This window comes from Cetorhinus maximus, chromosome 5, assembly GCF_964194155.1.
Source record: "Cetorhinus maximus chromosome 5, sCetMax3.hap1.1, whole genome shotgun sequence".
In the NCBI taxonomy this organism is placed as follows: Eukaryota; Metazoa; Chordata; class Chondrichthyes; order Lamniformes; family Cetorhinidae; genus Cetorhinus; species Cetorhinus maximus.
In genome coordinates this window covers 75,457,858-75,471,152 of record NC_135883.1, presented here as the reverse complement: position 1 = coordinate 75,471,152, position 13,295 = coordinate 75,457,858, and the positions used below count along the sequence as shown (strand labels likewise).

Sequence of the window (13,295 nt, the reverse complement as noted above, 5' to 3'; positions counted from 1 at the left end):
GTTTCACTAATAAATTTGGAGTGCTTCATGAAATGATGCCAATGGTGAAGTTAAATGGGTTCATGGGTATCCACAAAATAAAATGCAAAAAAAAAATCTTAAATTAGAAAAGGGGAATCAAAAAAGGTACCATTCCATTCTCAGACATGGCTTAGAGAAAGGTATTTTAAACTGGTTTACATCTCTCTAATTTGCAAAGCTTAACATGTCTTTTGATCCTTTTCACATTGTTTTCACAGAGACCAGTTTTATGTATACAAGATAAAATTTTAGAACTATTTCAAAAATAATTAACACTGGAGCACATCAATCCTAGATGTTGTAGAACCTTCTGGCAAAGGTCATACTTTCCATAGGATCAAAAACTAACTACGATATCAATTTTAGTATACCAGCAGTTCTCCTGTGCATAACTCATGAGTTACCCAAGACCTGAAGTGTGAATTTTTAAGTTTACAGTAATTTTGATGTCACTAATGGGACTATGATTTATCCATTGCTGTAATACAGTAAATTTACTGAAGCAATATATCACATGACTGAAACAGTAAAATATTAAGCATTTATTAGGATTGAAACTTACAGACTTCATTGATATAATATGTATGGTAGTATTTAACTTACTACTTTACAAAATTTGTTTAAAATGCAAGTAGCATTGTTGTTGTCTCTCAAATACATCTCATTAAATAGTACTGATGGGGAGTTCATACTGCTGCTGAACGCATGCTGTATGTGTTTAAGAGAGGGCAGTGATGGAGTGTCTAGCTCCAAAATGATACTGCAGGCATCAAATCAGAGTTACATGCTGATAGACATCATGATCAACCTACTCTGTATGCTTCCAACAATGGCACTAATGTCCTCAACAAAATCATATCCTGCATACACTGCAGCCACCATTTTGGAGCCAAAATGGCATTTGCAGAATAAAGAAAACAGACATTAAGGAACTGATCTTTGCAGGCTGGAACTTTATTTCATTGTTTTTTTCATTCCTTGCTGCATTTTCTCAATTAGCTGCATGATTAAAAATACATTTTTTTCTCCCTTTTCGTCCACAATGGATTTGGGTGGCCCCAATGCAAACATTCATTCCTATAAATGTTACAATAAACCTCAGCCTAAAACCATTAGCTCACAAATTCAAATTCATTGATTAAACCGTTAAAAAATAATGAAAAATAAGTGTCTTTTTCTCTGGTCCTCACATCTTCTAGTTATGATTTAAGTGTAATTTTAATTGTCGGGCTATAGATTATCATTTGTACAGATTGGGGTGAAATTCCAAACTCCCATCATGTATTTCATAGCTACATGATGGTTCCCTACTCCCCTTTCTTGCTATCACATGATATGGGATGTCACGCTTCATTCTGGTTTTGTAGTTCTACAGGTACAGGGTGAAAACTACACAAACTACACCACCTATGGCAAATCGCACATACACACATAACAATCAATTCCCTCATTCCCACTCACTCGTATTTCATCAGGAAGATGCTTGTGGGTGTCAGAGGCCAATTATCTCAACCCCAGGAGATCGCTGCAGGAGTTCCTCAGGGTAGTGTCCTAAGCCCAACCATCTTCAGCTTCTCCATCAATGATCTTCCCATCATCATAAGGTCACAATTTTGGATGTTTGCTGATGATTGCAGTGTTCAGTGACATTTGCAACTCTTCAGACACCGAAGCAATCTGTGTCCCTATGCAGCAAAACCTGGGCACCATTCAGGCTTGGGCTGATAAATAGCAAGTAACATTCAAGGCACACAAGTGCTAGGCAATGACCATCTCCAACAAGAGAGAATCCAATCAGCGCCCTTGACATTCAATAAGACCATAAGACATAGGAGCAGAAATTTGGCCATTCGGCCCATCGAGTCTGCTCCGCCATTCAATCATGGCTGATAAGTTTCTCAACTCCATTCTCCCGCCTTCTCCCCATAACCTTTGATCCCCTTACCAATCAAGAACCTATCTATCTCGGTCTTAAATACACTCAATGACCTGGCCTCCACAGCCTTCTGTGGCAATGAATTCCATAGATTCACCACTCCCTGGCTAAAGAAGTTTCTCCTCATCTCTGTTCAAAAAGGTCTTCCCTTTACTCTGAGGCTGTGCCCTCAGGTCCTAGTCTCTCCTACTAATGGAAACATCTTCCCCAAGTCCACTCTATCCAGGCCTTTCAGTATTCTGTAAGTTTCAATCAGATCCCCCCTCATCCTTCTAAACTCCATCGAGTATAGACCCAGAATCCTCAAGCGTTCCTCATATGTTAAGCCTTTCATTCCTGGGATCATTCTCGTGAACCTCCTCTGGACCCTCTCCAGGGCCAGAACATCCTTCCTGAGATACGGGGCCCAAAATTGCTCACAATATTCTAAATGTGGTCTGACCAGAGCCTTATAAAGCCTCAGCAGCACATCCCTGCTTCCATATTCTAGTCCTCTCGAAATAAATGCCAACGTTGCATTTGCCTTCCTAACTACCGACTCAACCTGCAAGTTAACCTTAAGAGAATCCTGGACTAGGACTCCCAAGTCCCTTTGCACTCCAGATTTCTGAATTCTCTCCCCATTTAGAAAATAGTCTATGCCTCTATTCTTCCCACCAAAGTGCATGACCTCACACTTCCCCACGTTGTATTCCATTTGCCACTTCTTTGCCCATTCTCTAACCTGTCCAAATCCTTCTGCAGCCTCCCCGCCTCCTCAATACTACCTGTCCCTCCACCTATCTTTGGCATTACCATTGCTAAATCCCCCAGAATCAACATCCTGGGAGCTACCATTGACCAGAAACTGAACTGCACCAGCCATATAAACACTGTGGCTAGAAAAGCAGGTCAGAGGCTGTACATTCTGTGGCAAATAACTCACCTCCTGATTCTCCAAAGCCTGTCCACCATCTATGAGGTACAAGTCAGGAGTTTGATGAGTGTGGCTCCAACAATACTCAATCACCTCAATGCCCTCCAGGACAAAACAAACTGCTTGATTGACACCCATTAACCATCTTAAACATTTGCTCCCTCCACCACCAATGCACAGTGACAGCAGTATGTATTGTACACAAGATGCACTGCAGGAGCTTACCAAGGCTCTTTCAACAGCACCTTCCAAACTCACAACCTCTACCACCTAGAAGGATCACAATCTGCTTACTCTGCATACTCCTGTGCTATTGCTGTCACCAAAATGGCAATCAGTGCACAGCTGAAGCACGAACAACTGATGTGGACACCATTTTGCTACCAAAACAATATTTGTAGTCATGAAACTAAAGATAAGGGGAACCCAATTTTGTGGCCGTAGCCCGTGTGTGAAAGGAAAGACTGGGTGGACTTTAGTTTTAGGTGAAGCAGGCTTACAGACGGAGCCTGTGGACACAATGTTCCGTGCCCGCTGACGTCAGGCTTGCTTGGTGGCATGAGCGGACAATATGACAAGGAGGCCAAAAATCGGTTTCACAACATCGTCTGCTCAGCCTGTCAAAGGCAGGCTGCATTTCCCACCATTGGACATCGGGAACCCCATCAGCATATCGTTATAAGGCTAGCACGCCAGACTCATCCCCCCATGCTGGAATTCCGCCCACGTTGGCATAATTCCATGCCAATGTGTTTCACAACAGCGTATAAAAGGCATGCACTTGGTGGCCTGCACTTGGAGGGGAAATTGGAGGTGAGTGCACAGTAACGTTGCGGAGCGCTCGTGAGGAACGCCTGTTGGGCTTCAAGGTTAAGGCGCGTTGGGGGGGGTGCAAAGGCTGCCCCGTGGTTGAGGCACAGTGGGGAGCGACAAGGGCTGCTCTGTGGTTGAAGGTAGTGCGCAAGCATGTGTGGGTTGGGGGCAGGTGAGGGAAGCAGCCACGCATTAGGGAAACCTTGTATAAAGTGACCATTCCTCTGCAGCTGAGACAGTTCAGGCACAGCCTCATTAATATGATTGGAGTTGGGCCTCTATCTTACCTGACCACTCAAGCAACATAGAGGCCTGAAAGCGCAACCAAGTGCTCCAGAGCTTTTCACCCCTCGGGCACAGATTGCAAATTAATGAGTGTTTTATAATCTTTAGAATGATCGATCTAAACGGAGGTAAGTGTATTTGGTGACCGCTTTGGTGCCTTCGGAGATGGTGTGTTTGGCTAGTTCCCCTGACAGCATGAGGCGGATGGCGCTCTGGATCCCCCTGGCTGAGATGGCTTGTTGTATTGAATGAGGTGTGAAGCCTCAGAGGCGATGCGCTTGAAAATGTCAACAATGAAGGAATTCATAACACTCATGGCCTTGGACGAGATCCTGGTGGAAGGGTGTACCTGGGTCAGCACTCCGTACACATAAGTGGAATAGCTCTGCTTGCGGGATTTCCTCTGCTTCTTGGGCGGCTTCTTGGTGACTATAGTCAGCAACTGCTTTGTCACCTTGCCGGACGCACCACCCTTAGCCGCAGCCACCACCTCAGGCATTCTACTCAACTTGGACATTTTAGTGGACTGCAGAACAGTTGGACAACTGGGCACGATGTACAACCTGCTTGCTAAAGCTGGCCATGGAACAGTCACTACTGCAGGTGCTCACAGCCCCTTGCAATGTCAACATCCTGGTTTGAACCAGCCTCCCCCGTGGGACCAGCCTCCCCCATGGTTCAAACTAACAGTGCAGCCTTGCAGTGTGGCTTAGGAGTTAGCCTGCGCCTGAGCTGAGAGGACAGCATACAGTCCAATGGGCAAGGCTGCTGCCAATCAGCCAGGTGGAGTGGGACGGAGGAAGGTGGGGTTTCAGGCAGCCATGCAGCGCACTAATCTCTGGCCATCCAAGTGGTGGCCAGAACTCTCCGGGAAGCATTAAGGGACCTTCATACTAAACCAGGACAGGTTCTTAGTACACCCATGCTAACCACGTGTCTCTGTCTTTCATCCTACAAGAGGAGTACATCAGGATCATGGAACCTAGTGACCTAGCTGTATGCCTCGTGGCATACGGGGAGCAAAGACGATGGAGAAGAGAGTGACTGAGGCACCTGGCTGCGCAGAGGGAGAAGCAGCACTCCCTGGAAGAAGGGGCAGCTGGGGCCCTCACTCATCACTGAAGAGCCACAGCGAGACGTCGCTGGTCGGCACCTAGCTAGACCCAGGGTCTATAGACGCCGACTTTCATTCTTGCAGATGACTGAAAACCAGTGTTGCCAAAGATTGCTCATGTCTAGGGAGCTGGTCAGTCACATCTTCCAGCTACTGCAGGATTTGGTGAGACGTGGACATGGAGGGCATCCACTGCCAGTGGGCGTGAAAGTGACCACAATGGTCAATTTTTACGCCAATAGCTCATTCCAGGGCTCCACAGGTGACCTCTGTGGGATATTACAAGCCTCCACCCACAAATGCATCCATGAGGTCATGGATGCCATCTTCACGAGGGCACACAGCTTTGTGCATTTCGCCTGGGACCAGGAGAGCCAGGATGCAAGAGCAATTGGATTTGTCCAGATCTCAGGTTTCCCACAGGGGCAGGGTGCCATTGACTGCACTCACGTGACGCTCAGATCTCCATCGCAACACACAGTCAACTGCGTCAACTGCAAGGGATTCCATTCACTGAATGTGCAGCTGGTGTGTGACCACCACAAACGCATCCTGCAGATCTGCGCATGGTTTCCAGGGAGTGTGCACGACTCCTACATCCTCAATCGGTCATAGATCCCTGACGCTTCCAAGGTCCACAGAGGCTGCAGGGATGGCTCCTCAGGGACAAGGGGCAAAGTCATCCCAGATTTGCACTAAGTGCAGTGGCGGGCGGGTAAAACGGCATTTTAACAGTCGGCCGCAATGGCGGCTTTTCATGCCGTATCATCCCAAACCAGCTGCACTAATTATGCATTTGCGGGATACACATCATTTCGATGGCAGGCGGGCTCTGATTCATCTGCCACACCGTCACCTCGCCGCTTCATCGCGCCAGGGACCACATTTAAAGTGCAGCCGCGCTCAGTGCTTCCAGCCCAGGACTGAAACAAAGAAGACATGGCCCTGAAAGGCAAGAAGACTGCAGCCCTAAAGCACCTTTTGGACCCATGGAGGCCCACTGTGATGTCCTTTACTCCACTCTGGCCGCAGGAGGGGTAGCTATATTACCACCCGGCTTGATAGGTGATGGCAGCGGTGATCAATGCCAATGTTGCACAGACGAGGTTGGCCATCCAATGCAGATAGAGGATGAATGATCTCATCCGTGCAGCCAGGGTATGGCAACCATCTCATCACTCTAAACTCATCCACTCAAGCCCATCACACATTCACTGGCATCTCACTCACACCACCCATTCTCACAAACATATACTCACATCTCCATCTGGCCTCATCTCCTCTGGAGACTGTCTCCTCAGCCCTCACCATCTTGAGGCAACTTGCACAGATCAACATGTGCACCCCACAAGGGTTACCCTCCTTCCCCAGTGCAGCTCTTGTCCTGCAGCCTCTTCCCTTGCCTGAGGCCACTTCTCCCCCTTCACCAAGCAAGCTCGAGCCCTGCGGCCATTGAAAAGCCAACCACATATGGCTGATCTGGTAGATAGAGACCTACCCATGAGCCCCCCTGTAAGTGATGTGGTGCTGTCTGTGAAGCCTGGCGCTGATGACTGCGAGTGCTGACTGAAGCAAGGTCGGCAAACAAACCTTGAAGTCCCGAGTGAAGTGCAGCTCGCCAGGTGCACGCCTTATCTATGCTGTTGTGAAACACATCGGCATGTTTTCCCGCTGACATGGGCGGATGATCCAGTGAGGATGGGGGGAGGGAATGATTGCAGAGGGCTGGCCTTATAATGATATGTTGATGTATCACAATGAGCATCCCAAGGTCCAATGGCAGGGAATGCGGCCTGCCAACGATGGGCAGAGCGGACAATCGCAAACTGGTTTCACCACGTCGTGATATCAATTTTGGGCCTTCTCCCTACGTTGTCCTCTCACACCAACAAACACACCAGACACCAGCGGGCACGGAAAATCCCGTCCAAGGGGTACCCGCAGAGGATGTAACTGATGACACCGTGAGGCGGCCTCAGACTGTAGCAGAGTGAAGGTTTAATGAGGCTCATGTTGCAATTCGTAACTTGGTTGAGCAAACCATCGGGATACTGAAAATGAAGTTCCAGTGCCTGGACCGGTCTGGTGGAGCCCTGGAATTTGGTCCACAGAGGGTGTCATGCATCATCATCATCTGCTGCGCCCTTTACAACCTGGCACTGCACCAGGGAGAGGAGTTGGCTGAGGAGGAGATGCAGGAGCTAGACGTCTCCTCCGGTGCAGAAGATGTTGATGGTGATGAGCATGAGGAGGTCTTCGAAGGTGATGATTATGGCGATGAGACCCTCACACTGGCTAGACGAGGCAGGTGCACTCGGGAGGACTCACAGTTGCTAGCTTTGTGGAGGATGATGACAACATGCAGTGAGTAGGCACCATAAGATCTTCACATTTTGACTCCAGTCTGGCTGATGGCAGCGCACATACCCTCTGTGATAAAGCTCCTGTCATGGAGATGCAGTGGAGGCCTAATAGTTAATTGATTGCAGGAGGATGATGACAACATGCAGTAAGGACATTCCATAGATCTTCACAGCCTCTGACAATGCCTAACTTCTGTCTGGCTGAGGGCAGCTCGCTTGCCTCTATGATCAGGGTCATATCATAGAGACGCAGCCATGAAACTTTAAAAGCATCTGACCCTTTGTCTGCCTTCAACACCTGACCCCATCAGAAACTCAGCGTCACTAGTCACAGACGCTGAAGAGAAGGGGCCAGCTCCACATTAAAGGTACTGAGAGCACACAGAGAGAATGAGAGAACTCTGTGACACCTGCCCACAACATTCTGGCAGCAATGACCAGCACCGTCGAGGTGCAGGAATTAGTAATGTGTCCAGGGAGTGTGAGGCCGGACCATCACTTTAGTTTGAAGGCTGCACAAAGCACAGGGAAGAGGCCCTAGACTGAGACACCTGCCTTTATCTTGTGCAGAAAAGTTTCACATTTGAGTGACATGAACACTGCTCATCACAACAAGGAGCCATACGCAGGGAGACATTCTTGGGAGTTTATTCACGTTAGTGAATAGTATCTACAAGTGATTAACACCCGTGCCCAGGCTGTGCAACTACATCTTCTTAACCTTCTTAACCCTGATGCTACTTCTTGTTGCTCTCCAAAAATCCACAGCGGAGGTGAAGGCAGCCTGCAGACTGCGATGCCCTGTCTTTGATGACCTTGGCGGGCGTCCTCTGGAGGGCCAAGACTTGGAGGGCCCCGGCCTTCTTTTGGAGTCCTGCCGTGTGGTAGTGGCATCCTCCTCAGCCAGTGGAGCTGGAGCTGCTGAGGTCACAGGAAGAGGGGGTTTGGTTGGGCTGGACACACCCGGAGTCACCTGAATAGATGGCCCCGGGGGATAACCTGCTGACCCTCCTTCCTATGGGTGCCCGAGGGCCCCTGGCTAACTCCTTGAGGAGAAGAGATAGCTGGAGTGAGATTAGGCTGCCCTAGCACCCCTCTCGTGTACACACAGTTGGAGGCCAACTATGGCGTCAGCGATGGAGTTCAGCCCGCGCAGCAGTGCAGGAGCGACATCCTAGACCAAGGTCTCCATGGTGGCTGCCATCCTACCAGTGTTGACTTAGGTGCATTGGCATGATGGCACTATCACCTCAGCATGAAGGCGGACTGACACCTCCATCGTGCCTTGCAACCTGAGGAGTGCAGTGGACATCCCTTCCTGATGTTCCCGAGCTTGTCTTTGCAGCTCCAGCAACTGTGACATGACCGAGTCCAGAGGCTCCTTATCTGTCTTGGACTTAGCAATTATCTTGCCTCCAGAAGTCCTCCGAGTGCTGGACACCTGGGAAGTCCCTGCCGCCACCTGCTGTGGATCGGACGGTGCGATATGCTCACCAGATTGTGATCCTGAGGCTTCTCTAAAACTAGGTCCCACCGAGGTCTGTGTCTCTGCGCTGGTGGAGGGTGTGGGTGAGTGATTCCTTTTCTGAGCTTGGCTCGGCGCTTGATTGGAGGCCCTGGGTCATGGACTCCTTTGGCAGTTTCCTAGATGTGCCTGCGAAAGCAAGGAGAGATAATTAGTGCATGGCAGTGGCCTGTGAAACAAGACACATCACTCACAGCATGGTTATCTGGTGGATGTTGCACTGCTGGATCTTCACTTGGTTGAGCAGCGCCAACCTCACCATCACCAGAGGAATGGTCCAGATCGTCGCCGGCCAGCTGGATGGCTTTGATTTCAAAGTCCATGAGGACCTTGATTTCAGGCATTCCTCCACTGGTCTGCAACCTCTCAACCTCTCCCTCTTGTTGTGTGCCAGCTTGTCCTGCATGAATAGAGATGGAGAGAGTGTAAGCAGGATGCCTGCCAGGCCAGATGATAAGTACACCTGGCATGTGTGGATGGTGAGTGGTCCCAAAGACAGAATGAGGACAATGAAGGTGTTTATGATAGAGTGAATGACGATGTCTCTTGCACTGGCAGTGAGTGAGGGCCCTGTGAATGTGTGATGGGTTTGTGAGTGTGTGAGTTGAAAGTGATGAGAATATGAGTGATGAGAGTGATGACTTACCCTGGCGGAACAGAGGAGATCATTCATCCTTATGCGACACTAGGTAGCTGTCCTCTTTTGCAGGGCATTGGCACTGACCACCACTGCCACTGCCTCCCAAGCAGGATTAGCGACGTTGCTGCCCATCCTGCAGCCAGAGCGGGGGTAGAGGACATCACGGCGAACCTTCACTGAGTCCAAAAGGCGCTCGAGGGACACAGCACTGAACCTGGGGGCTGCAGTCTTTTTGCCTTTCAGGGCCATGTCTCCTTTGCAGTAATCGTGGGCTGGAAGCACTGAGATGTGTGTGCGCAGCTGCACTTTAAATATAGCGCCTGGCGTGATGAAGCGGCGAGGTGATGACATGGCGGGCAAATGAGAGCCTGCCTGCCATGGAAATGTTGTTTTTCCTGAGAATGCGTAATTAATGTGGCGGGTTTGGGACAGTGCAGCGTGAAAAGCGCCATTGCAGCCGGCGGGTAAAACATCATTTCACCAGCTCACTACCGCACTTAGTGCAAATCTGGGATGATCCCATCCTGTGAATGGGAGGAAGCACTCTGACCAGAGGTCCGTGCATGATGGCAGCTGGTCCGAGTAGTTTTGTCAGCCCATAAAGAGTTCACCTGCTGCCCCTGGACCCACATAATAAAAGATAAAAAATATCTTCGAGACCTTTTTTGGGTAGCTTCCAGCACGCCTTTAAAGAACGACTGGTTAAGTCACTCAGTGCATTGGTGTCTCATACATTGTCCATTATACCTCAAAATTGTAGTCAGGGCCCTATATATTGTTGTGGGACCTCAATTTGTATATCACAACTGTTCTGCCATGAAATTGCCAGGCATTAACATAAAAAAGGAAAAAGGAAGTATATCTTAAAAAAAGATGGGTGAGATAGGTAAGAGTTTCTCCCCACCATTTATGAAATGAAGTCTGGAATTTACCTGCAAAGATGTGATAGCTGCACAGGACAAATCTTCCTTTTCAAGATCTTTGAAAGTTTGTGGATAGCGAGATGGACACATCTGGTGACTGGGTGCCCTTCTGCCATAAAATGAAGACTGTATACTGATGGTTGTTCTATGAGGGCATCGCAGAGAAATATATTCTCCATCACAGGCATGCTCTGTGTAATTCCTCAAAACCCTTGACATATACCCTGTCAAAACAAGATAGGAAATTAAAGCTTGAGAAGAGAATAAGATTACTAGGGTCAGCCCTACATTAACAGCCCAAAGCTCCCTCCGTGACACACTGGCCCAATCTTCAATCACCATCAACATCCACTCCACTTCTAATAGCACCTTGCCATAAAAGTGCAAGAGATGCAACACCCGCACTTATACCTCCTCCCTGCCCATCACCCAAGGTCCCAAATGCTCCTTCCTGGTGAAACTGATTTATGTGTACTTCTATCAATTAATACACTGTAGTCATTGCTCACAATGCAGCCTTCTCTACATCAGGGAGGCCAAATGTAGATTGAGTGATCGTTTTGATGAACACTTCCGTTTAGGCTAGAAGCATGACCCTGAGCTTCCAACCACCTCTTATCTTGATTCTCGTTCATACTCTGATCTCTCTTTCCTCAGCCTCCTATATTCTTCTAATGAATTTTAATGAAGTTCGAAGGAAGATCATGGAACAGTATCTTGTCTTTTGATTTGTTAATTCACAGAGCCAACACTGAGTTCAATCATTTCAGATTATAACCACTGCTGGCATCATTTCAAACAGCAGCTGCTGGCAATAGTTCTGCTGTTGCCATTTGTGGCTTCCTCAGAATCATTTTTTTTGTTTTTTTTATTTTTACCATTACCACACACTTTTGCTTTGCACCATCAGCACTTTTGTCATGTCATGTGATCCTGCCTTGCACATCCCAGACCTTTCCTTTTGTTTTTTCCTCCCTCCACCCCACTCACCACACTGCCCAACTAAAAGTGGCACTATACTAATTAATTTCTTCCCAATCTCTGTTTCTCTCTCCGCAGACGCCGCCTGACCTGAGTATTTCTAGCATTTTCCAATTATAGTAACACTGTTAGTTTCATAACTCAATAATTGCAAGAATGGAGCAATTTCAAAAAGCTGTTATGTTGCGCAGCATGAGAGGGAATGACAAAATCAAAAGCAAAGTACTGCAGATGCTGGACATCTGAAATAAAAATGGAAAATGTTGCAAATACCCAACAGGTCAGTCAGCATCTGTGGAAAAAGTAGATCAATGACATTGCACCTGGAAAAAAGTGGAATTGGAAAAAAATTGCACATGTATACTCAACATTTAGGAAGAACAGGCACAAAGGAAATGGAGATAAAAGTAAAATGCTGCAGTTGCTAGAAATCTGAAATAAAAACTGAAAATGCTGGAAAAACTCAGCAGGTCTGACAGCATCTGTGGAAAGAGAAACAGAGTTAACATTTCAAGTCCATATGACTCCTCAGAGCTTTTAACTTTTAAGATGTAGAATTTGTTTGGTGATCTAAGAAACAGCAAGGGGCAGCAAACATTGGTAGGAGTTGTTTATAAGCCACCAAACTGCAATGGCGATCTAGGGCAGGGCGTAAATCAGGAAATTAGAGGTGCATGGGTAATTAACAAGGGTAATATAGTAATCATGGGGCATTTCAATCTATATATAGACTGGGTAAATCTAATGAGGATTCATGCAGTGAAGAATGAATTCCTGGAATGTGTACAAGATGATTTTCTTGAGCAGTATGTTGAGGAACCAACTAGGGAACAGGCTATTTTAGATCTAGTATTACGCAATGAGAAAGGAATAATTAATAATCTTGTTTCAAAACAATCTTTGGAGAAGAGTGACCATAATATGATAGAATTTTCCATTATGTTTGAAAATGATGTAGTTCACACCAAAACCAGGGTCTTAGATCTAAACAAAGGAAACTATGAAGGTATAAGGGGCATGTTGGCTGTGGTGGATTGGGAAAATACATTAAAAGGTATGACAGTAGACAGGTAATGGCTAAAGAATTAACACAGGGTTTAAAGGCAGAAAAGCCCAACGGGATAAGTGAGTCAACCGTGGCTAACAAAGGAAGTTAAAGGTTGTATTAGGTCAAAAGAAGAGACTTACAAAGTTGCCAAAAAAAAGTAGTAAGCATGATTGGGAACATTTTAGAATTCAGCAAAGGAGGATCAGGAAACTGTTAAAAGAAAAGGAGAATAGAATACGAATGTAAACTAGCAAGAAAGATAAAAACAGACCACAAAAGCTTCTATAGGTTTATAAAAAAGAAAAGATTAGCAAAGACAAATGTGGGTTCATTATGGGCAGAGACAGGAGAATGGAGAATAGGGAAATGGCTGAGAAGTTAAATGATTTCTTTGTGTCTGCCTGCATGGAGGAAGATATGAAAAACTTCCCAGAAATAATAGAGAACCAAGAGACTAGCAAGAATGGGGAACTGGAAAAAAAATAGTATTAGTAAAAAAATAGTACTGGAGAAATTAATGGGACTGAAAGGTATAAATCTCTAGAACCCAATGATCTATGCCCCAGAGTGTTGAAAGAGGTGGCTATAGAGATAATGGATGCACTGGTGGTCAACTTTCAAAATTCTATGGATTCTGGAATGGTGCTTGCAGATTGGAAGGTGGCAAATGTAAACCCACTATTTAAGAAAGGAGGGAGAGAGAAAACAGGGAACTTCAGACCTGTTAGCC

General features: G+C 46.9%; 1 protein-coding gene across 2 annotated transcripts in view; it reads right to left on the bottom strand.

Moving 5' to 3' along the window:
• Window positions 1–13,295, bottom strand: part of eva1aa (eva-1 homolog A, regulator of programmed cell death a) — a 424,094-nt gene that overhangs the window by 239,268 nt on the left and 171,531 nt on the right. For both annotated transcript variants that reach the window (XM_078542065.1, XM_078542066.1), the window contains exon 2: window positions 10,546–10,760. In XM_078542065.1, the coding sequence (XP_078398191.1) occupies window positions 10,546–10,760 (215 nt within the window). The remainder of the gene's footprint in view (window positions 1–10,545; window positions 10,761–13,295) is intronic.